The sequence below is a fragment of the Nomia melanderi genome, chromosome 10 (assembly GCF_051020985.1).
Source record: "Nomia melanderi isolate GNS246 chromosome 10, iyNomMela1, whole genome shotgun sequence".
NCBI classification, from domain to species: domain Eukaryota; kingdom Metazoa; phylum Arthropoda; class Insecta; order Hymenoptera; family Halictidae; genus Nomia; species Nomia melanderi.
The window spans coordinates 6,481,940-6,505,043 of record NC_135008.1 but is presented as its reverse complement, the minus strand read 5'-3'; the positions used below and the strand labels follow the sequence as shown (position 1 = coordinate 6,505,043).

General features: G+C 45.2%; 3 protein-coding genes and 2 long non-coding RNA genes across 22 annotated transcripts in view; 4 read left to right on the top strand and 1 right to left on the bottom strand.

Annotated features, from left to right (window-relative positions):
- The first annotated feature begins 91 nt into the window (after nt 1-91).
- LOC116429762 (uncharacterized) lies at nt 92-10,366 on the top strand. Of its 2 annotated transcripts, XM_031983057.2 has the most exons (7): nt 92-237; nt 1,594-1,684; nt 5,827-6,030; nt 6,105-6,246; nt 6,696-6,895; nt 7,095-7,247; nt 8,452-10,366. In XM_031983057.2, the coding sequence occupies exons 1-7, from the start codon at nt 204-206 to the stop codon at nt 9,758-9,760; spliced, it is 2,133 nt and encodes a 710-aa protein (XP_031838917.2). In that variant the 5' UTR covers nt 92-203; the 3' UTR covers nt 9,761-10,366. The 2 variants fall into 2 exon arrangements, with proteins under 2 accessions (XP_031838917.2, XP_031838920.2); XM_031983060.2 differs by lacking the exons at nt 92-237; nt 1,594-1,684 and adding an exon at nt 5,212-5,363.
- A 2,237-nt stretch (nt 10,367-12,603) lies between these two features.
- Nucleotides 12,604-13,710, top strand: LOC116429772 (U11/U12 small nuclear ribonucleoprotein 35 kDa protein). The gene is made up of 4 exons (XM_031983090.1): nt 12,604-12,753; nt 12,935-13,150; nt 13,216-13,429; nt 13,516-13,710. Exons 1-4 carry the CDS (start codon nt 12,751-12,753, stop codon nt 13,620-13,622), a joined length of 540 nt encoding a protein of 179 aa, XP_031838950.1. The 5' UTR covers nt 12,604-12,750; the 3' UTR covers nt 13,623-13,710.
- The window catches only part of LOC143175025 (uncharacterized), a 26,255-nt gene continuing 16,090 nt past the window's right edge, over nt 12,940-23,104 (bottom strand). For 2 of the 4 annotated variants that reach the window (XR_012999612.1, XR_012999611.1), the window contains exons 3-4: nt 18,314-18,419; nt 12,940-13,088 (exon numbers count right to left, since the gene is read on the bottom strand). This is a non-coding gene — a long non-coding RNA (uncharacterized LOC143175025). Of the gene's footprint in view, nt 13,089-13,773; nt 13,850-14,085; nt 14,201-14,353; nt 14,464-17,992; nt 18,196-18,313; nt 18,420-23,104 lie in introns of those variants that run through there. The other 2 variants (XR_012999613.1, XR_012999610.1) reach the window with 2 other exon arrangements.
- Nucleotides 16,379-18,295, top strand: LOC116429775 (uncharacterized). Its single transcript, XR_004235552.2, has 3 exons — nt 16,379-16,701; nt 16,808-17,054; nt 17,186-18,295. It is a non-coding gene; the product is annotated as an uncharacterized LOC116429775 (long non-coding RNA).
- TpnT (troponin T, skeletal muscle) overlaps nt 18,970-23,104 on the top strand; it is a 17,654-nt gene continuing 13,519 nt past the window's right edge. For 4 of the 14 annotated variants that reach the window (XM_031983067.2, XM_076371753.1, XM_076371751.1 and 1 more), the window contains exons 1-2: nt 20,922-21,082; nt 21,518-21,563. In XM_031983067.2, the coding sequence (XP_031838927.1) occupies nt 21,538-21,563 (26 nt within the window). In that variant the 5' untranslated portion in view covers nt 20,922-21,082; nt 21,518-21,537. Of the gene's footprint in view, nt 19,241-20,484; nt 20,689-20,921; nt 21,083-21,102; nt 21,424-21,517; nt 21,564-23,104 lie in introns of those variants that run through there. The other 10 variants (XM_031983068.2, XM_076371754.1, XM_076371748.1 and 7 more) reach the window with 5 other exon arrangements.

Sequence of the window (23,104 nt, the reverse complement as noted above, 5' to 3'; positions counted from 1 at the left end):
GAACGTCGGCCACCGGGACTCGCCGACCGAGAGACCGCGAACGCGATAGTCAATAATTGCCTTTAGGGTGCATCGGATCGGTCGGGGATCGGTTCGGTCGAGGCGAGAGGGAAACCGAACGCGTTCGTCGCCCGCGTGCACCGACCCGTCGGCGAACGGAACAACCTGTCCCTCGACGGCACAGGGTGCTAGGCCACAGAAGGATGATACGCGTCGACGAAACTGACCCGGTCGGCGGTAAGGGACAGACTATCTGCACACGTCGCCCGCGAATACCATCGTAACACCGACCGTTACCGTTGTGTATCTTGTGAAACTATTTATCGTAAGATCCTGGATTGCGAAAACGGTGGCTCGAGGATGCTTCTGCCAGTTCACTTGGACTTCAATCTGTCGCGTTTCATGGAATTGCGTACTATTCGGCGAGACGGTGATCGGGAAACGGGTCAACGGTCTTCTTTCTTAGAATCGAATGGATTGAGACGGACAGGGAAACTATGCTCGTATGAAGCTTCCTTCAGCCATGTCGCCTTATTTGAATCTGAAACCATTGTGCCGAGTGAATATTGTACTTGGATGATAACATTAGAAATCGAACGATACCGGTTCTAATGGTTCCTATTGAGACCGAGTTACCGAGGAGCTTGATGATTTCATTCCCGACGCGGTGGAGTGCAGTGCTTCGATCGTGGTTTTTCTTTAAATAAATTTGCTGGTGGGTGATTCACTGGAATCCGAGCCGATAAAAGGAACGTTCAACCGGACAGCGTTTAAAGTCTTCGAGAACGGGATCGGTCCCGATGAGCATTGTGTATTCCCACTTTCGTTGTTTCGGCTGGAGGTCGCCGTTCCGCCAGCTGTCTCGTACAAAAGGGTGAAATGAGGTCGCGGCCGGCGCGAAATGATGCGTAGGGACGCGTGGCGGAACGCGAGGGGCTTCCGCTTTTTCGACGGCAATCTAAACAGCTTCGCCATCCGAGTTAATTCTGCTGTAGTTCCATCGTGGTTTTCGTAATTGCACAATTTGATCTGAAAACATTTACATTGCAAATTAAACGATTCGATTTGAGTTGTGTTAATTGTTAGTATGCATCTACGTTCTCTAAACGATTTCCTTTTGCGCGTCAAACCATCGCCGACGCTTTCGGCGTGTTCATATCGAAGCCAGAGACCGCGCGAAAAGACAAAAATTGCTAAATATACGCGTGCGAGACAATTTCGTCTGCCGGTGGTAGCTTCCTGAATGTCAGAAGTTGTAAGTTGGCGTGGTTCCCTCGTAACCCAGGATCATCGAAAAATAGACGATTAACAAGGTGTTTGATTACGCGCGTCGGAACCGTTGCACGAACGTCGCGGGTATCGCGATCGTTTCACGTGGACGTCGCGCGACGCGGAACGGCACCGGAAATTACCGCCTGTAAAGGGAAACGAGTCGAGTTTCAGCGGAATCAGGCTTCGTTTCGATAGAATAGGCTCCCTCGCGATGCAACGCGATCCGATTCGAACTGATTCCCGAGACGACTGTTCGACGGACTTTAATTTAAGAGAACATTTTTCACTTTCTCACTGTTATATGGTTTTCCCCTTGTTTAGAGATCGAGCCGAGCTTTCCGTATCGAGATGTAACCGTCCGCCGAGGCGTGGACTTCAAGGATCATTACAACATCCAATCCGAGATCGGCCGGTGAGTCAGTCGATTACGATATCCCTTACGATTTAGTTTAGTATATTTTGATTGTTGACGAACCGTTTGCGACAACAACCTTCGATCGTACATCGCTGATCGGCAATTAATCACGATTGCGGTCGGTCGATTGGCAATATTCGCGTCGACGACGTTCTCGTGACGAAATAATACGCAAAATTCGCGCGTCGGCGTTCCATGAGTGACGTGCGCGCGGTGCAAACCCTGAGGATGGTTGTTTATGTATGTTTGAGCCCGACCATTGCAAATATCGCGGCGAACCGCAGGGCTGGCCACGCTGTTTCTGAATTTGACACGATATGCTTGCTGGCGTTGCGCAATGATTAGAAAAGTTGCCCTGAAACAATGACATATACTTTAGAGAATGAATAATAACAACGACGGAATAAGATCGAAAAGGCAAATGAAACAAGGAAAGGATTTTATGTCGGGGTATTATTAGATCGATGCTAGACGAACAGACGTTTAAGGAAATATGGATGGCTTTAATATTGAAAATGTGAACTGTACGTCATTTAGATAGAGTGGGAGGAGGTTTGGAACCTTAACGTGTTTATACCTTCCGGCGAACGGTAGTATTCTCGTCTTGTTTACATCGTAGTCTTTCGGTTACTATGCGCGTCCGCCATTATGAATGAGGCTCGGACTTGAATGATCCCGTGAGAGGCAACTGCTCGCTGTAAATCCATAAAATAGGTTGTTGAAACATTTTTCTTCTTCTGCCGAACCAGGTGTCCGTTAAGCTTGAAAATTTCATGTGAACGTTACTCGAGATTTTATTGAATATATTCAGCGACGCAGACGCCGTTTGTAAGACATATTTACGGATTAACGCGATGCGTAGGATTTTTATTTTTAATTGGGAACGAACGAGCGCCGAGTCACAACAGCGATCGCGCATTAGAAGCACGGGTAAAAGTATTGACGAATGGACTGATGCCAAAGGTAAGATCCGAATGCCAATGACAAACTATTAGTGAACCGATCAATTCTCAATGGTTGTCCTTGATCGACAGATACGATTATCGCGTGCTCCGATCTAAACACCACCGAGAGGTCTTTCAAATGAATTTATCGTTTGCATTCATAGAATTGGCATCATTATTATCGATTCTTTCGAATATTCATAAAAATATTCCCCGTACTTTCCACACACTTGAACAAAAATCGTGTATTTCACCATCTACGAGCGTTCGTACGCAACGACGGCAAACCGTGCAATTAAATCGAGATAAAAACGTGCGCCTACTTCTGACTCAACAGTCACGAGTCCGCATCACTTTTGTTTCGTCGATGCATATGAAGTAGCAGTACACGCGATTCCAAGATCGATAAGGACACTTCGCCGTTAGCGGCATGTTAATTACGACAATAACACCGGGGCTCGATAACGCGAACCGATGCCAATAGTAAACCTACTAACCGAGCCACGCACCCGACTACTTCAGAATGAAAATTCCACTCCGGTGAAGATTTCGCGAAGCCAACGTTTCATTCATCTTCGAAGGTTCGGCGAAACCGCCTCCAGTCCATGAATCATCCGGGCCGCTCGGGTTAAACGGATTCGAACAGTTCCATTTTCGAACACCAACATCGCCTGTTGAATCACTCGTCGTTCCTCGATACGTCGGCGAGTTCCGCGGATCCCCTAAATCATGTTTTCCAATTAAATAGCCGCGATACTTCGCCAATCACGTCCTCGAATTGGCCAAGTTCCATTGGATTCCGCTTGGGACATAAGCGGAGGAAACGCGAGGAAGAGGAGCTGCTGTCCTCTCGGAGGATCATCGGAACGGGAACGAGCTTGATAACGTCGGAATGCAGCCCGCGTTCCACGCGTTCGCCCCGTAATCAAGGTCTCCGTCTCCGCGTGTCTATAAATAATGCATTTTTCAAAGTGACTGGCGCTCGTGGCTCGAAGCGTCGGACGTCGTTCCGACGCCGAGCGCCCAGACGCCTCTTCGACTTCGATCGAACGTCGTCATGCACCCTTGAACGGAACTTCTTTCGTATCCAGGGTCCGACCGGCGTTCCACGGATTAGTGTCCGTAAACCGGGGCGTTTGACAACACTAATCCGCGGTAGTTCGCATTAAGCCTCTAGGAAAATTCTTCTTCCCTAGAAATAAAGTGCAACGTCATTTTTACAGATTTTAACACTAGGTTTACGGAACGCGTCAAATTGACGCATATTGGATTTTAGAAATATTATTTTGTAAATGTTTACGCCGATTTCGATTGATGCGATCACACTGACGTGTACCCCGATTACCTACTATCAAATCTCCAGTTTCCACAATCTAAATAAACGAGCATCAATTCTTTTAGGAATAATAGAATGAAGTGTAAATGCCCGTAAACCTACTGTTAATTTTGTAGAAGATTCACTGATATCGTTATACCTTTCAGTTGATAATACTCTGAAGTAGTTGGTCAAGTATTGTCTAATAATCATTCCCTACCGTTGTGGATAAGAGCTTCGATATCAAGAAACGGAATATGACGCCAATGATTATATTGGCAAAAAAAAAAACCCGGTGGAAAGTGATTCTCTCGTGATTTTGTTCCGCGTAGAATTCCACCGTGCGAGCGTAAGTGAACGTCGCGCGAGACAAAGCTGCTGAGTCGCGCGTAATTTTATGAAAAGCGAAGCGCACGCTTGGATGTGCAGGCTGCTTTTTAAAATCAAGGACTTCAGGAATATTTTCTAATCGAATCCGTTCGCGATAGCGATATCGCAGTTTCCCTGGCAGATGTTCCGTTTTGATAATTCGTTCCGGCGACCCTGTTGTCTACGGTATGCTCTACTAACTCACTGACTCACTAACTTGGCGCAGTGACAGCCACGATACAGGTTACACCACTGCGTTCTAACAAGCCAAAGAGGTAGCTTGGCACTTCCTCCAGCTTATGTCGTTGTACGCGCGACAGATTTTTTTTTTCTTCTCCATGAAAATTCCTCTGAGCAACGTCGACGACTGGCGTCGCGTTCGTTTATCGCGTTTGAAACGGGGGGGATTCAACGGCCGACCGACGCGCATTCGAACGGGGAAGAAAAGAGACCAAAACGGTTCGACGTTTCTTTATATTTATCGCGAAATTGTGTTTTGACGGGATATTTAGAGCGGAATTCGCGGCCCGAAAAGATTTCACGCCAGAGGACGGTATTTTCCATGTTGCGCGCGTTCCTTGGCACAACGGAACAAAATCAAGAGTCGGAGTTTGTGCAGCTGTGGTCGTGGCTTTTATCGCGTTAATCTTAGATGGAGCCTGTATTGTTGCAGTGTAGCGATTGTTGTATCGCGCGCACCGTAATTCGGCGCCGACGATATACAAGCCATCTTCTATATCTCGCAGAAACCGATTTGCATTCCTCGCTGTCTCAAGCTTGAAAAACACAAGACGGTTCTCTTACTTGGACCGGGTTGTCACTCTACAAAAAAGCATCTTATTGACTTCGGGAGTTTATCACGAAAGTGTGTACATTCAAACAAAATGTGTTTCCTCAAAGCGACCGTAATGTTTTATACGCCAAGTTTCGCTTTTATTAATAATTCCTGTTCCGTTGTATCTTTCGAAGTGCTCGATTAAACGGTCGTTAATGTCACCAGTCGCCATCATGCCGATCATAAATGTCAGAGTTGAACGTGAAATATTGGGTACGGTATGTTGCTTGTGCTAACGCATTGTAACGCAATGTAAGCAACCCGATACAGATATATCGAGCGGATCTAAAGTTTGCGGGAGGAGCCAATGGAAATTAATGGGAGGGACCAATGGAAAGTAGCGGAAAGGAGAAAAGATGTTTGGAATAATCGTTTTATGGCATGAGAAAACTTTGACCAATCTTGCCAGGTTTTGGTAGATGCTGCTAGGCTCGTATAAACAGCTTTCCTACGGACTTTAAATCCGCTCGGCAAAGATGCGAGAGAAATTTCAATGCAAGACCTCTTGCGTACCGTTCGTCAGATCTCGCAAGTTTTCAAAGTAATAGATCATTGTCTTATTTGCTCGAAGACAATGGACAACTGTCCGGCGCGAATTGTTTCGTTGGTGATGAATGAACGGGGACCAAAGCGAGTCCAGAAAATTTCGGTGAAATGGGATCGTTACTATTTCCAGAGGGAAATTTGGCACCGTCTATCGATGCAAGGAGAAAGCAAGCGGACTGATGCTCGCCGTGAAGGTGGTGAACACCGGGAAGAAGGAGGACAGGCGTGCGGTCGAGCGAGAAGTTGAAATTATGAGACGACTGCAACATCCCAGACTTATTCAGCTGTACGATGCTATCGACACTGGGAAACAGATATACGTTATTTTGGAACTGTAAGCTCTCGACGGCACACAACCGTGTGGTCTCTAGTCGTCCATGGGATCACAACCTATTTTCGTGTTTCAAGGATCGAAGGTGGCGAACTGTTCGAGAGGGTGATAGACGAGGACTTCGTGTTGACCGAGCGCAGTTGCGCCGTCTTCATGCGACAGATCTGCGAGGGCATCGAATTCATTCATCGGCAGAACATACTGCATCTCGATCTAAAGGTAAATGGAAGAGTTTCTAGAATCAATAGGCAGACCGGTAATCAGAAAATCATCGGGTGAAGCGCGTCAACTTTGCTCTTATAAGACTATTTCTGATCGTGAGATATGGAGTTAGGTACGATACAACCCAATAAGATATAATGACTGTAACATCGCATTGACTGATCGAGAAAATTGTAAACAGGAAGATCACGACGAAAGTTGCCAAGAGTTGATACGATTAACTTATCGTTTTTGGCAAGGCTGCTTCTTTGCACCTGATCCAAAGCTTGATAACAGACTCGCATTCAAATGAAATGTTGGTAGCTTCGATTCACATAATTCAATGCAACTGTCGCGAATGAATTTTTAACGAAATTCGAGTCTCGCGTGATTAAATTTCAGCCTGAACGATAAAGAATTGTTTCGGAACGTATTTTCTTCGTTGAAGAAGAGTGTTCTGCTTACAGCCGGAGAATATACTGTGCCTGACTAAAGAGGGAAACAGGATTAAAATCATTGATTTCGGCCTCGCGAGGGAGTACGACCCGAAGAAGAAGTTGCAGGTTCTATTTGGCACGCCGGAGTTCGTTGCACCGGAAGTCGTAAATTTCGATCAGATTGGTTTCGGCACCGACATGTGGAGTATAGGCGTCATCTGTTACGTACTGTGAGTCTACCTTAAAATTTGGCTACGTTTCTTTGAAAACGCGCAATCTTTTTGATATCAATTATACAGACTACCGACTGAAAGTTTCGAATCGTTCCGCGATATTCATGGAAACGAACTTCAACCACTTTCCCCGATTATAATGTAAGACAATATGTTTAACAGTGTAATAAAGACATCGTGACGAATTAATTTCCAGGTTATCCGGCCTGTCTCCGTTCATGGGTGACACGGACATCGAGACGATGGCGAACGTTACCATCGCCAAGTACGACTTCGATCATGACGCCTTCACTAACATATCCGAGGAAGCGAAGGACTTCATCCGGGGTCTCCTGGTCAAAGACAAAGAGTACGTACCCCCTCTTTTGTTCGATCGTCCGAAATATTACGCGAGGAAAGATGATTTGTGCAAAAATATCCGCGTACGTCATCAACGTTGACGACGGACGTCGAACGATAGACACCGATGGCTTTTTTTGCACAATATTAACGACATAAACGGCCTGGATAACGAAATCACGGCGCAGCTCGGAATCGTTGCCAAGAAAATTCGACGGAGCATCCTAATAATTTTCGCTTGTGTTTAGATTACGATTCTATTAGATTATTTAATCTTTCAGATGAAATAATCCGTAGCTTAAATCGTTCGAGTTGCGCCGCACACCGCTGGAAACGTTTCCAACAGCGACATACGATTTTCATTCCTTTGAAATGATAGTTTACATAACAGTCCAATCGTGGATTTCATTGGAGATGAAACTAATCTACGATGAAAATTGTTATCCACCTGGTTACGATATAGTTACGAGGGAAATGTAATTTCGAGAACGTTATCTGGGCCGTTACGTCCACATTTGCAACTCTTTCGCGGTGATTCTTCGACTTTCTCTCTCTCCTTTTGTGCCCGATTAATACCCAAGCATGCTTTCTTCATTCTCGACGTTTTGTGGTTCATTCTCGTGACCGAGCTAGAACGGAACAAACGAGAAGTAAAATTACGAACGACTCATTTCCGCCGAACGTGCTGGATCTTTCATCGCTGTTCTAAGTGCCATACGACGTGACGATTTTCTGTAAAATTCCCAACGAAGCGATCGATCGAATCTCGAGTTCGTGGTTCCGAGGGGGATGAATAATCGCTCGCCGTTCGTTCACGAACGAGTTCCATGGGGTTCGGTGGCCAACTTCCTCGAGTTGAACGAACAAAAAATCGAGAACGAAAGAAAAGAGCGTCCGAAGACGAGGAAATTTTAGCAAAGGGAGCGGACGATACATCGTGTAAATTTCTCGATCGCTCGGAGCGCGCGTCTGGCTCGGGTAAATTGGTCCCGCGCTTTGCACCGTCATCGTACGCATCCCTGCACGTTTCCACATCACCATCCGCACACCATTCGCCTCGGAATAAAAGACACTCATGTACCTACATACCTTTGCGCCGAGAGGGCAAAAGTCGGAAGCGAGGGAAAGGGAGAAAGAGAGAGAGAGAGAAAGCAAGAAAGAAGTGAAAGAAAGCGGGTGAACGGTGATCCTCACAAGGGAGCTGAATCTTTCAGAAAACGATTGTCGGCCACGCAATGCAGGGAACATCGTTGGTTGACGAGAAAGACGAGCAAGCAGCAGGTCGAGGAAGCGGCGTTGCAGCCGAACCCCGTTACCGAAACAGTCACGCAAATCCCGCAGATCTCGCGGGTGCTGGTTAACAACAACAACAACAACAACGTGGACGAGTTGGACGTGACCAAGGATAACCTGAGACTGTTCGTTGAACGTTGGCGAGAGCATCCCGACAGTCCTTACATGATCGATCTCCCTCAGCTTGGTATCTCCTCGCTGATGCACGATCACGAAGAACTAGTGTCCCTTCAGGGTCACAGTCCATCCCCTTGCGCGAGTATTTGCAGCACACCCTCGGAAACCACGGAAATACCTTCCTTGGACAGCCAGAGTTTCCTGACGGTGCCCAGCTTCGGTTTCGAGAGGAGAGCTTCGGAAGGAGTCACAATGGAGAAACCTCGCAGCGATCCAGCCAGTCAGATCGTCCTCGCCGAAGAGATCATCAAGCTGTCCGAGCATTTGAGGGCCATAGCTATGGGCACGTGCCTGAAGTCCAACGAGGAGTCAGCGGACAGCAAGAAAACCACGGAGAAGCTTGAGGAAAAGACGACGAGCAATCGCAACGGTGTGCATTCGAGGAGCAACGGAGTGGTCACGACGGATGAGTCCAACGAGATCACTCAGAAGCTATCTAGCATAATGAGACATAGGAAGCTGAATGGAACAACGTTTCACAGTAGCCGCAGCTTCGACAGGTTTTCGGAGACGAATACCTCGAATATATTCGCGTCTTTGAAGAAAGCGAAGCAAAACGGGGAGGGCAAGAGTTCGGAGGTAAAGACAGATGAAAGGACAGTTCAAGAGGAAGTTGTAACGGGACCTAACAGCTTTGCAGCGGAGACCTCGCAGGAGACGACGGAGGACGCGGCGAGCAGTGAGCCGGTTAGAATATACGCCGAAGGTGAGATGGACCTGACGCCACCATGGCGACGTTCCCGGGTGAAGCACGTGTTTGGGGAGACCAGTCGAGACGTTCCCCGAATCTCCGGGCTGCGTAATCTGCACAAGAATCTGAATCTCGACGAGCCGACCAGCAAGGATCTGTTGCTCCATTTGCTGGAGGAATGGGACGAAGTGGCTACCAGGCCGTCGAGTGTAGGCAGGAAATCGGTGAGCGTTGACTGGTGTGGTCAGGAATCGGTTGCCAGGAAGACGATGAACTCCCTAGCTGAGTATTTCCAGTCGAAGCAACAGAAATCGAGCTCGCCCAACGGGAACCAGTCCGCGTCGAATTCGATACATCGTTGAAAATACGTCCAGAACATCCCAGGATGAAGCTGACGACGGCGAACGATTCGTTCCTCGGCGGAGAGTTCTGGAAAATGAGGAACGTTGAATGATGGAGAATGGTATCGGTGGATCGTTTGATACGTGTAGTTTCTCCGCTCGGGAGATCTACATAAGGAAAATGGTTTTCGTGTATGTAGAGTAGTAACTTCATGGAGACTACGGGGGAAGGCTTTTGAAACTTGCTTTGTACTGAATTGAGAATTGGTCTTTGAATAAAGTAGTCTCGTTGAATATCCTTTTCGAGCCTCTGTCTCCCTTTGAACGCGCGTGCTATTGGATTTTTGGCGATAAATTTCTAGACTGTGGGAAGGCAACCGCGTCAAATGATTATTGCTGCTAGAAGTTCGACTGAAGAATCGAGAACTACTTCTGTTTATTGTGTATAATAAATGTGCACGCGTAACTGTACGCATTATTTATATGTTAAGCTAAATTATATAATAATTACACGCTTGTGTAACGATCTTTCACACGGATCACATAGGGATCATATGTCTGTGCATATATTCTTGTTGTATTGTATTATTTATATTATATGTTTAATATAAAAGATCGTGAAACGTATAGCCTCAATAATTTTATTTCACAAGTTCCTCTAGTGGTCACGGAGATGACCGGGAAAATCGATTTGTACCGATCTAAGTATCGACGTCATAATTCATCGGAATCAAGGATTCAGGGTGGATACTAGATTGGCCCAACTCAAATTTCTTGGTTTTAAGTAGATTGTAGTTTGGTCTTGTCCACATTGTTTGAACCATGTTTGCCAGTCTTAAGTTGTAGTTTTAACTGGCTCAGTCTATATCAATATTAATCAGCCTAATTGAATCGGCACTGAAGTGAATTCTAACAATAATGCAAACCTAACACACTCAAGAAATATCTAACTGAAAATCTAACAAACTATTTGCTTTGTTCAAAACAGCGAAGGTACGTCTCTTATTAAATAAGTTTTTAGTTAGATGAAAGATTACTGAAACGGGAGCTTACCCAAAAATTTGATACATTGTTTTGCTCCAGGGACAGACCATCTGCAGGTCAACTGTTAGAGCACCGTTGGCTGGAAGCCGCTTTGGACAACCCGATTTGTAAAGTCCGATTAAAGCGTTATGTCATCAAGAAGAGATGGGTTAAAGCAGTAAATACCATACTAGCGTTGAAACGAATGGGCGCCCACCTAGATTTAGAATTAGTTTGATACTCTATTTTTAATTGGTAAATTAATCTTTACGGCTAGACGTTTGACGAGCGCGTGAATATAGAAGCCGCCGCGAGGCATTCTAAGCGAGATTATGAACTTTAAGCATAGGCTAGAATTGCGATTTCAAGTATTAATATCTTTCACTGTCTGGGCTGTATCAGTGTTTAACGGAATCGTTCGAAAAAGGCTTGCAACGTTCTTCTTCTTTACGCGTATGTTGTTTTATATTTTAACACGCTATGGTTTGTAAATTTTAGAAGGCAAATACAGTGCCCCGATTTATGCGTACAACATGTGTGCAACAGTATTATAAGATTGGCACTGTCGCGTCGAACGATAAAAATAATTCCAAAGGCAAGCCAGATCGAAAGAGGACTGTACAATATCACTTGTTGTTTTGTAATTGAGTAGCTGTAATTTAAATAGCCATTTACCGTGTTATATTTTGAAAGGATACTAATGTATACTTCTGATTAGAATTCTAACAATTCTTTTATAATTGCGACGCGAATAATTAACGCGAAAGTGAATTCACCGTGCTATAGGCTGCGTGATTCGAATTTTGGAAATTAGACAAACGTATACGTGATTATTGATAGATATATTTTAAGAGGAATATACCAAAATATAGTCGTTAATTTATAATTAGTAAAATATATTACGATCTAGATAAGCAAAACAAGTCTTCTCAAATAAAAGAAATGTACAAAGTTCAATCTAATAAAGCTTTTATCAGCATAGAATGATTATTTTGTAAATAAATATAGTTTTAGAAATTGACTTTGGAGATTTTTATTCGTCCACTAATCTACCTTTTAATTCGTGATTCTTAAAAATTCTACCGCCCATCTTTATGGGACAAACAAATATAGACATTTTCATATGTTTCTATGATAATTATAAAATTTTCTATTTGCTAATTAACCGAGTGTTATTGGCATTTGCGTCATGGTCAATTTACACGTCTGCACTTTTATGATGTGCAATGGTAACGTAAATACGTAGATATTTGTGAGTCGGCTATCCATAATAGTCGCAATAAATGCCGGAAGGTCGAGTTTGACGCCACTGCAACGAAATATACACCTTGGGATTCGGAATTCCTCGGGGCGCGGGTATCGCGAATTTTACGAGGACCGCACGCGATTGGAATTCGTATTATGTAAATACACGCATGTAACGCGCCAGTCGTGCCTTTAAATAAAGTCTTCTACAGTGTCGTGCAGAGCATGGAGACGCGCACTGTTCTACTGTATTAATAGCTATAGTTCCACCTGTTGTTTGACGTCTCTACCCCAATCGTGTCTGCTTCTCTTCGTTCATCACTGACATGGAAGGACTCACAATTAGATCTGGTCTTAACCGATTTCAATGAAATTTGGCGGGATGAAAGATCTACACAATGGGTCAAATATTTGTACACCGAAGATCTGTACAGTAACCAAATACCTTGCACTAACTCATTGTAAGAACGTCAAAGAATGATGCATTTGTCGGTGCTAAAAGTTTACCGATATTGTGTTATTATCTAGAATCAATACCTTTTTTATCATATAGTATTGAGTTATCGACGGTTCATGCAAATTTTCATGATTTTCAAAGCAGTTTCTAACCATTCCCTTCAGATGGCAGCAGCATACAGCGCATAGTTGGTTTGTTATTGCTCCACCATGTGTCAAATCAGAAACGTTTAGAATTTTCTTAGTTTTTATAACTGTTAATTGACAGTGACTGATACCTACATAAAATGGTAAGTGAATGACATTAGTTCACGCAGGAAATCGATGCATTTTGAAGTAGGGGATAATGATTTCTTTTGAAATTATTTATGAATTTTTATTTAAATGTTCAGAGAATTGTTTAGGCGAATTAAGGTTATACCTGTGTTTTCAGACGTTTGTGATAATGGTTATTGTGTGTTCGAATTATAGGCAGATCCATTACAGAATTGGAGTCCATATGCCAAAGAATACGATCCTTTGAAAGCTGGCAGTATCGATGGCACAGACACAGAACCACACGATAAAGCTGTCAGCCGTGCAATGCAAGCACATTATGAACCGCCTCATGGGTTGAAATCCAAACCTGAAAGAACATTGTTTGTAGCTAGGTTTGGTCCAAAAATTACCAAATATGACTTGAAAGATGTATGCATCTTGTGCTTCTATAACATTAACAATAGTACATTCATATTAAACATTAATAAATTTAGTTTTTTTCTAGGTATGGAGATGTGTTATCAACAAAAGTTATAGTCGACATAGTAACTGGCCTATCTCAAGGTTATGGATTTGTAGAAATGAGAAATGAAGATGAAGCCAGAAGAGCGATTAGACGTTCTGTGGATGCTACCTTGAAAGGCTATAGAATTTTTGTTGATTACGAGTGTGGTCGTACTATGAAGGGCTGGAAACCAAGAAGACTTGGTGAGCCTGATTAGTTTAAAATGTATTACTTATAGTCTATAACTTATGCGTAGTTAGAATATTCAGAATTCTTCTTAATTTTGTAGGAGGTGGTTTTGGGGGCAAGAAAGAATCAGGTCAGCTGAGATTCGGTGGAAGAGATAGACCTTTTAAAAAACCAATTGTACCAAATATTATAAGGCATCATAAATAACATAGTGTGTTTAGTCATTTTTATTTTCATTTCTTTCTGAACTATTTATTTTTTTGTACATTAAAACAATTAAAACGATTTATTTGTATGATTGTATTATGTTTGTTCTTGCTGAAAACTTTACCTGCAAACTGTTTTAATTTTGAATGTGGTCCAATGCAAATATTCAAGACCTGTATTTTCTTATTTGTCCTCTAAGCACATTCAGAATAACTTCTGTAATACATCTTGTGAAACAGAGTTATCGTTACATCGAAAATATCAAACTTGAAATAAACATTGTAAAAACAGCACATCTTGTACATTTTTCTATAAACATTCAAACAACTTTATAACATATGCTACCATAAAATATAATAAGTCTTCTCGATTCTTTACAGAACTGTACGCGTAGAAGATATATTTGTTCTTTTTTTGCTCCAGTATCAAATCCGAGTTATATTTGAACTTTATTGATGCATACCTTCTAAAGTTTCCACTACTGATGTCATTCAGAAAAAATTTATTTTTTCTCGCATTACGTAAATTTTTGGACGCTGCCAAATCCCCTTCGCAACTTATTTCCCCGGGTTAGTTTTCTATATTTACGAAGCATGTTTAAAATAAAAAAACAATCTTTCAGAATGAAGCTTAAGTTTTCGCAAAGCGTATTCTATTTATACGTAAGACGATTGAAGCTCGTTTTGTTTACTTCGAAAAATTGTTATTCTTTTCCAAAAGTTTAATATTACCTTGGTAATTTTATTCAGTCGGAAAATATTAACTCAACCATTGAATCGTTTCGAAATATCAAGACTGCAGCTATTTCCGTAACCCTGGCCAACAGTTTAACTCGTTTTCGCTGAAATCAATTAACGCAGTACCGGTTAATGACTTTCAACGAGGTAATAGCAACGGACAGAGGGATACCATAACTGATTTGATTCCGTTAAGTGGACCTAGTTCCATTTTGACCAAACCAATACTACGGGGACTAAAATTCATCCTTATATACCTTGCTCTCCTCGTTGATTAGTTCCAGTCCTACATTCCGCATATTTCCTAAACGACGTGATACTAATATTAGAATGTATTATTAACAAATTATTAACGGAACGTTATCTTTGCTAGAATAATGCAACGTATTTCGAGTAAGACAAACGCACGCACATATTTCGACCAAATTACCCAACAGCTCTCATAAATCAGCCAAAATACGGAATTATTCTGAGCACGGAATGAAACAAATAGCTGTTCATTAAATAAAAGAAATATGACACCAACTCTAGCATTCATTCAGGAAAAAGTAATAAATCTACTCTCCTTTTCCTGTTCCCAATTCTCCTATAGAAACTCTAAAACTCCGTCTGAGATTCCGGCAGATTTATAATCCAGCTAACATATTAAAAATAATTTTCTCGATAATCTCTCATAGAATCGTTCATTGTCTTTCAATAATTAGAAGAAATCCAGAAACGGGTCATGTTCGCCCATGGTGGTTCTACCGTTAAGAAATCGGGAATCGACGAATCTTCAACAAACAACTGAATAATGCGCTGAAATTCGAAAATATCTTCGCCACCGTGCCGAGCGTGGGCGTGAATCGACTGCGAGGGAAGAAACGCGAGAAGCAATTAATCCGCGATCAGGCGAGGATCGAGGAAAAGCCAAGGTGGCGAGCTTTCTGGCGCGGTGTGAGCCGACGTCGTCAGCGTCGTGGAACTTTATACTCGAGCGTCGCGGCGCCCTCTCTCTGGCGCGACCCCCTCCATATAAGGAGCCGCCTCGTGGTTCGGCGTCGGCCACGCGGCCGAAGTTTCAGCCTCCAGGCTGCCTCTGATAAGGTAGCCTCCTTGCTGCGGACCTCTCTCTGCCGCCTCCGGCATCGCCAAGGTCCCGCGGAGGGCCAACCCACATTCGTTTATCGCGGGCTCCTATTTCGTCGACTCGGCCGCTGCTCCCGTTTCCACAACACAACGCAGCCCGTCGTGCTTTTTTTATTCACGGACACAGCTGCCGCGCTCTCCCGAACCCGGTCTCCTACTCGGGGACACCGTTCGACGCGATCGCGCGTCGATTTCCGTGTCTAGGTGCAACGAGAACGCGAGCCGACGCCGCGCTGACCTTTCCGCGGGCAACTCGATGCATTCGGATGACTACACCTTCTTGGAGTTTCACTCCGATGTGTTTAAAGCTGAAGGAAGTACAGGCATTACTCGAGGGAATCCTCCGGATTACGTTGTTACGATGTTTAGTTCTGTAATACTAGATTTACGGAACGCACGATAAATGTCTGTAAACCTAGTATTAAGGGCGAAGACGCGATAGAGATGAACACGTAAGAGAAGTTGAACAGTTACTTTGGGTAGAGTTATTCGGACGGTACGCAACATTGCATGTGTCATTGACTGCTAGTTTCGTTCATGTTGAAAGATTAGATGAAATTCGTTCAGGGCTAGGAAAGAAAGATGCTTTTAGGCAGTACTGTCTCTGGCAGAAAGAATTGCACCCCTTCAAGGACGCATACATATAGTATATATAGCGTTAGTTGGATTTAAGCCTACAGTGAATTATTCTGCTGTCACCGAACGCGTTAAAGAACCGTTTAACGTTAATTTCTGCGGGCCGATTTCCTCGACAACGAATGACGTATAAAGTTACGCGAGCCGCGTCACGTTCCCCGCTGTTCGCACGATAAGTATTACTGTTTCACGTGTCGGCCGTAAGTAAAATAAAAGGAACCGGAGTGAGTTGTTGTCATTGCTACCGGCCGAGTATATTTAGTGCCGTGTCCACGTAGTAGGGTGGATAAACTTAAATTCGAAATGGCTACAGGACATACGTATCGTGGCTGTATCAGCATCGGAAATAACTCAGCCGATGGAAACATTCGCCGTCGGGTCCTGGTGCCGTTTTCCGCGCGACAATGGCTGAATTTTCGGAAACACGGAGCTCGGCTAACCGCGTGCACTCGCGTGTTCCACTTCGACGGTAATTAGGTTACGGTGGGAGATAAACAAAGACGGCGTTCTGTTACATCCTCCTAACTTGAGTCGCGAGGAGATGCACCCTGCCACTCTTCTACTGGGCTGACGAAGAGGTAATGTCACTTTTCCAAACGCATCGGCGAATTTATCACGATCATCATTGTTCCATTTAGTCGATCATACAACGTTCATTTTTTTTTTTCTACGATTGTTCTCCAGTGCCTTACGAGCTTGTTGCCGTTTAATCAACTATCAACGAAAAGTAATCTCGATCAGAACTGACATTACGTTCTCGCTAACTCAATGCTGCGAAACGTTTCGAGCAAATCGTAACGTCATATTTACTACGACGTAAACTATATTTTCCATCAGATCGCACGTACAACATATCTGGAACTTCAATTTTACGATCTTCCCGAGAGATCAGCGATTTCGTCACCGGCAAAAAGCGACTGACGCCACCCGAGTATGTATACGCCGCTTGAAAGTTTTAACTAAATTACGAACATCAATTCACTGTCCCGCAATCTGTATTTTTTCCGCGAGATTGCAAATGCACGATGCGCTCGAGATTTCACTTTTTATGACCCACTACAGAAATCGAGCCTCTTATCTCGCATGAACTGGATATTTTGTGGAGTTCTCCTCGGAATATAAGGCGTTCTCGTGACCGAGGGGTTGCTTGTGAAAATGTAGAGGGCGAGTTGGAATTCGATGGCTCAATCTATGGACAATCGGTCGAATGACATTCCCGGTACAGTTTTTTCAGCCGCTCCAATTTCCGTTACTTCCATTCGCCGGCACGACCGTAGAGCTACGGGTCTCGAGATTTTCCAGGCGACTGTTAAAAATACACTTCCATTTTCCTCTTTCCTTTCTGCCAACGATTGCACGCCGGAAGGGATACGAAAACGAAGCGTGAAAATGTTCGCGAACGGTTGATGCATCTTCGAACAAATAGTTATGTGTTTTCTGATTGATTAAAGTTATTCACCGGATAAAATTCTTGTTTAACGAGGGTGAGAAAGGTCGGAGATCCAATCTTGAAATGGGTCAACAGTATCGAAGACGTGAAATGTGGATTTTTCAGGTGAAAAAATGGTGGAAAACGCAGCGAAATCTGCGGATGATGACGTCGATACGTGAACCGTGCAATCCAATCACAAGTGAGGAGTTACGAGAGATTAATAATCGCCGAGTAGGTCGAGAATGATTCAATTAGCGTATATGATTTCAGTAGACCAATTAACTTCGACCTAGAAAAGTGGTTCGAACTAATTGAATTGTTGAAGAAGTTACTGGAGATTCATGAGCCTTACCCCGTCCCTTTTTAACCGTTCATCCACGGGATATAAAATAACTTTATTAGCTAGATGTAATCTAAGAGGAGTGAAAATTACGAACTCGGCTAAGTTCCTCGGAGTCATCGAACAGTTGTGGCCTGTTATCCAGAACTGATGAACTTCCGCTGTACGCGACAAACAAGGGAAATAAGGGAGCAGTAAACAACTTTTCCCATCAACAATCCCCAGCATCCCCTAAAACGGTTGCGTAGGGATCATCTATTGCTACAGCCAAGACATTAAACCCACTTGAACCTTTATCATCTATGTACATAGAAAAATACATTAGCCTAGTTACATAGTATTGTCTCAATGTCGTGTTAGTACTATGACGTACTAAAACATTTTAAACTTATAAATAAAAATAACGAGGATTTCTAACCTGTTCTGTACTGTGCATAATAAACGATCCTCTCCAAGTTGGACATCCTAGGAAATCGCGCGTCTTCAGCCATTTCCTTCTCCCTTATTTTTCCCACTGTATCTATCTGGAACAAAGATAATGCCGAAAGATAAGCAATAATCAGAACGCAAGGAGTGAAACGAATGCAATAACAACCGGTGATACATTAAAAGCGAAATACAGTTTACGCGTAAAGAAGAAGACAAATCGCCGCGATAGCGCACAGGAGATCGCAATCGGAGGATGATTCGGTTGGCAATCGTTGCCAAGTAAGAATCCTATAAATCATGCATCCACGATGATCAGTCTGTGAATCGACAGCATCGAGTTGGCGAGACGCGCAGTCGACTCGCGAGTCCGATTCAGAAAGCGGCAAAGGTCCGCGAGTGTCGCCGTTAAAACTCCTAATCAAGGTATTCAAAATTCGTCTATCCCTACCAATCCTGTCTCTCGGATCGACGATTCGTCGTGGACGGCAGGCAGGCAGGCAAGCGGGGGCGGAACACAGGCGAAAAGGGGTCCACGGGAAAAGCGGGCGATCCACGGCGGGATCTAAGAAGGGACGAAAATAGTAGCGTGCCAGGATCGTATCACGCTCGCGCCCCACGGACGTGGATCTGCTTTCTATTAATAGCGAGACGAAAGGGAGCGATCGAGTCGGCCGAGCCGCATAGGCATCGTCCCGAGTCTTGGTGCTGTCCAGACTCTGCCCGCAGGACTTCAGAGCCGCTCGAGCTGTCGCGGACTCCACATTCCACCAGCAAAAGCTCTTCGTGCGTGCCTGTCGTTGGAAGCATCTGTTGCTCGGCTGGTGCCCCGAGGCGAACCCTCATACCACCACATACACACACTCTCCCACCCACCCACACGTCCACACACATAGCCACACATTGACACCGTACGAGTGTAAGTTTCATTATTTTTCATTAGTGATGATTGCGATGCGTTTGCTATCCGTTACCGTTTAAACCGGGCGATTGATCAAGTGACACGACCAGCGAAAAGTTCGCAGGACCGTTCAACCGTCGTCGTCGTCGTCGTCGTCGTCGTTGTACGTTGTAACGTTCGATTCAGTGATCGATCGGTCAGTGAGTTCTCAACCGTTAGAGCCCCCTCTTCCTCGCGGTCTTCGTTACCCGTACGCTCGTGAACTATCCGGGCATCCCACACGGAACTGAATCGGAAGTGTGCAAAGTGAAACGGTCTTCGGTAGAGCCAGGAAAGGGATCCCAGCTGCCGGCGATGTATCTCGAAGGGTGAAATCTTCTCGAGGATCGTCCGAGTCGGACAGGTTAACTGGATGGGCTCCTAACGCGTTGTGTAAATGGATGCTGATAACCGGTTCCCGAGGATTTACGAGCGACCCGAGCTAAGTGCCTAAGCGCTAGGCGGCGTCTGACCAAGCCATCGCTTTATCTACTGAGAAACTTCCGAGAGATCGGACCCGAGCATCGTTGACCTCCGGATGAAACTTCGCCGACCAGCGGGGAAAGTTTACGCGAGGGATCGGATAAATTTCCCGTGGAACGTTTAAACAATGCACGGGAAAATTGCCGAGACTACGGGGAAGTTTCCTCTCCGGACAGATTTTGCCGCGCACGCGTGCGCGCCTGTGACCGACCGGAGACACGTGACGCGTTATTCGTTTCGGAAATTCATGCTCGCAAAGTTCGGGGAGCAAGTTCGTTGCGGTAAACGGGTCTGGGGTTGACGATGATCAAGGAAGAACGGCGAGAGACCGATTTCGACGTCCGACGAGCTGGTTGAGCGGGTCAGGAAGCTGTTCTTCCGAGATTCTGGAGTACTTTTCGTAACGATACCGACTGTGGGAACCAGTAGATTCACGTTTCCCGTTTCCGAGCGATGTTTTGGGTGAAGACGCGCGAAGAATCGAATTATTTTGAAGTCTCTAAATATGGCGGGTCGGAAGGGGTACCGATATAGAAGCGAATCGCGTTGGCGCCGTGGCATCATCTATGCACGCGACTCGGATATCCCGTTTCGAGGCATTCGTGGGTGACGTACACAATTATGTAATATTGTTCCTTGTTCTATGTCTCGTGTCGCGTCGCGCCCACGCGTGCCGGGGGAGGCTCGGATTCCTTTCCGGCGCGAGCAGCTCGGTTCTACTTTTAATGTCCGCCTCGGTTCGGCGTTTCAAAGGATCGATCCATCGGCCCGACGAAATTTCATTTCGACCGAATTATTCCGCGCGAGCAGCCGCAACTGGGAAGCGCGTTTGCGAAGGCGGGTAAAGGAATCGGTCCGTCGCGCGTGCGAAAGGATTCTCGAAGCTGAAGTTCGATTTCTTCACGGGGACAGGAAACGCTCGGAAAAGTTTGGTGACGACAACGGTAACGAAGACGAGATCGAGGAGGAGGAGGCGGAGGCACTGCCGTAGGGAGCGAGGGAGGCCGTAGAGAAAAAGGGGGAGAGAGGAAGACTGAGCTAGGAAGAAAGAGAGAAAGAGAGAGAGGGAGAGACCGAACGAGAAAGAGAAGGTTGGATAGATGAACGAAGAGAGAGAAAGAGAGAAGAGTAGAGAGTCGGTTTTCTAAAATTAGAGCGACGAGGAAGAGAAGGGGATGGCTCCTTATAGAGCTTGCGACGTCGAGCTTGCGGCCAGGGTTAGCAAACTGGCACTCTCTTTCTCGTCTCAGAATATCGGATTACCTTTGCACCAGTGCATCGTCTCGCCCCTTCGACTTCCTTTCTTTTCTAGCTTCTTCTTTCTCTCGCGCCAGCAAGGTTCGATTTATGCCCGGGCAGCCACCCTCAACTACCCCTTTCTCTCACGTTCTCGCCGCGACTTGTTTATTTGAAAATTTCCTGCGGGAACCGTGTGCACGTCGGCGCCTGCGCGAACGAGCGGGCTGGACGATCCGATCGCTCGGACATTTTTCCCTTTTTTCTTCATCATTTTTTCACGTGACCCAGTATCTTCTTTGCTCGGGGAAGCATCGTCGGGACGTGATCGACGGTGTGATCGCGCGACGCGATCGAGACTCAGTTAATTTCGAGGAGATACTTCGGAGCGAAAAGAAAAATATCGAGTAACGATTCCAATCGTACATTCTCTTTCCGTCGGTGTGAGATATCGTGATAAATGCTCCGTGTACAGACCTAAGAGTACTCGATCGGGGAACAGTTTGTGTTAATCGGCGCTTTGTTTCCGTGTTGCAGCACCTTAACCACCCGCAAACATGTCTGACGACGAGGACCAATACTCGTAAGTATTGCAACCGGTCTCCGGAACAGTTTTAAAGTGTAATCAGATCGAGCACTCGACATTCCTTGCCGCTCCCAGACCGTCGAACTCGTCCGACTCGATTCGAAATGAAAAAAAGATGTACGCTGTCCGATGGATCGGACACAAGCTGAAAGTTACGTAAGGGGAAAGCACGTGTGTCGGACAGGGGGTTGGGAAATGGTCGCGGGAGACGGGCCATCCGTGGAATCGGGCGAGCAGCAGGGAATGTCGAAGATATTTCAGCGAGAGCGTAACTTTAAGCAAAAGTTAACACGTTAGACCAGGGAAGTGTCACACAGAAATGTGTCGTAGATAGATCAAGTTCAGTGTTTCTTAGCGGTGATTTGCAGGCTCGTGAACTGCAAGATATCGGGTCGTATTCTCGACGCGACGCTATCAGGTCGCTACGTAGCTCGAGGATAAAACCGAGATCCTCCGTGTCGATCGTTCTCACATTATGAACAATACCCAACAAAACGAATTACGTCCACGTAAGATCAAACAAAGAAAATGTACCGCACTCTCTGTGTCCCGACTGTGTCCAACCCCTAAATATCGACGCACTCCCCCGAAGACCCAGTTTTGCTGTGAAAGTATTGGCCCACCCTCAACCACCACCAACTACCACGTGCCCTTGTTTTGAGTAAATTTTCTTAACCGTTGCACGATACTATCCCTTAAAATCGCGCGCTAAAAACATTTCTCCCCATCGAGATCTAGATTCCGAAAGGATTTCGGTAAACATTCGGGTGCCTCCAACACGAGAGGAGAACCGCGAAAGCCTCGAGAAATTCGATGCACCTCGCGAACGTGAGAATTCGTCGAACAGATATAGGGGAACATTGTGTACATCAACGGGTGATTCATCCGGTCGGATCCGCTTGGATCTATATTCAGTTGGGTGGACAGACGGGTCCAAAAATGTCGAGATAAGACAGAGACGTTTCACGGCTCGTGCATATTAGATCCTCGCCGTGTTCCCTTATTTAGACTCCGTGAACTTTCATGAATACGGGACGAACGCGTTGATTATTCAATGCCGCGGGAGACGCGTTTTTAGCGTGCGGCCATGTAATAGCTCGCCCCATACCTTTTCTCATCGTGTTCTATTCGATTTTTGTTTGTTCTCTTCTCAATCAAGCCCCCACCCCCGGCCCCCGTACGTTCACCTGTACCTGTTTCGCTAACAAACGTCGTTTTCCATTTTCTCTTTTGCAGCAGCGAGGAGGAGGTGGTCGAGGAAACGTAAGTGTCCGCTAATAACCGAATATCCCGTGTCTTCGCCCCTGTGTCACACGACTAACGCATACGTTCTCTCATTTTCTCATTTCAGGAAGTAAGTTCCAGAGGCTTGTCTGCGTTTAGACGTCTGCTACTACTGCGCAGAGTCACCGCGGATCTCCAGTTTTTCTCGTTTCAGTTTCTTTATTTTTTTGGTTCTCACCTGTTCACTTTTTATTTTCTTTCTCGATCTCGGTTCGAGAACATCGGCCTCCGATTCGTCGGCTAATGTCGCAGCG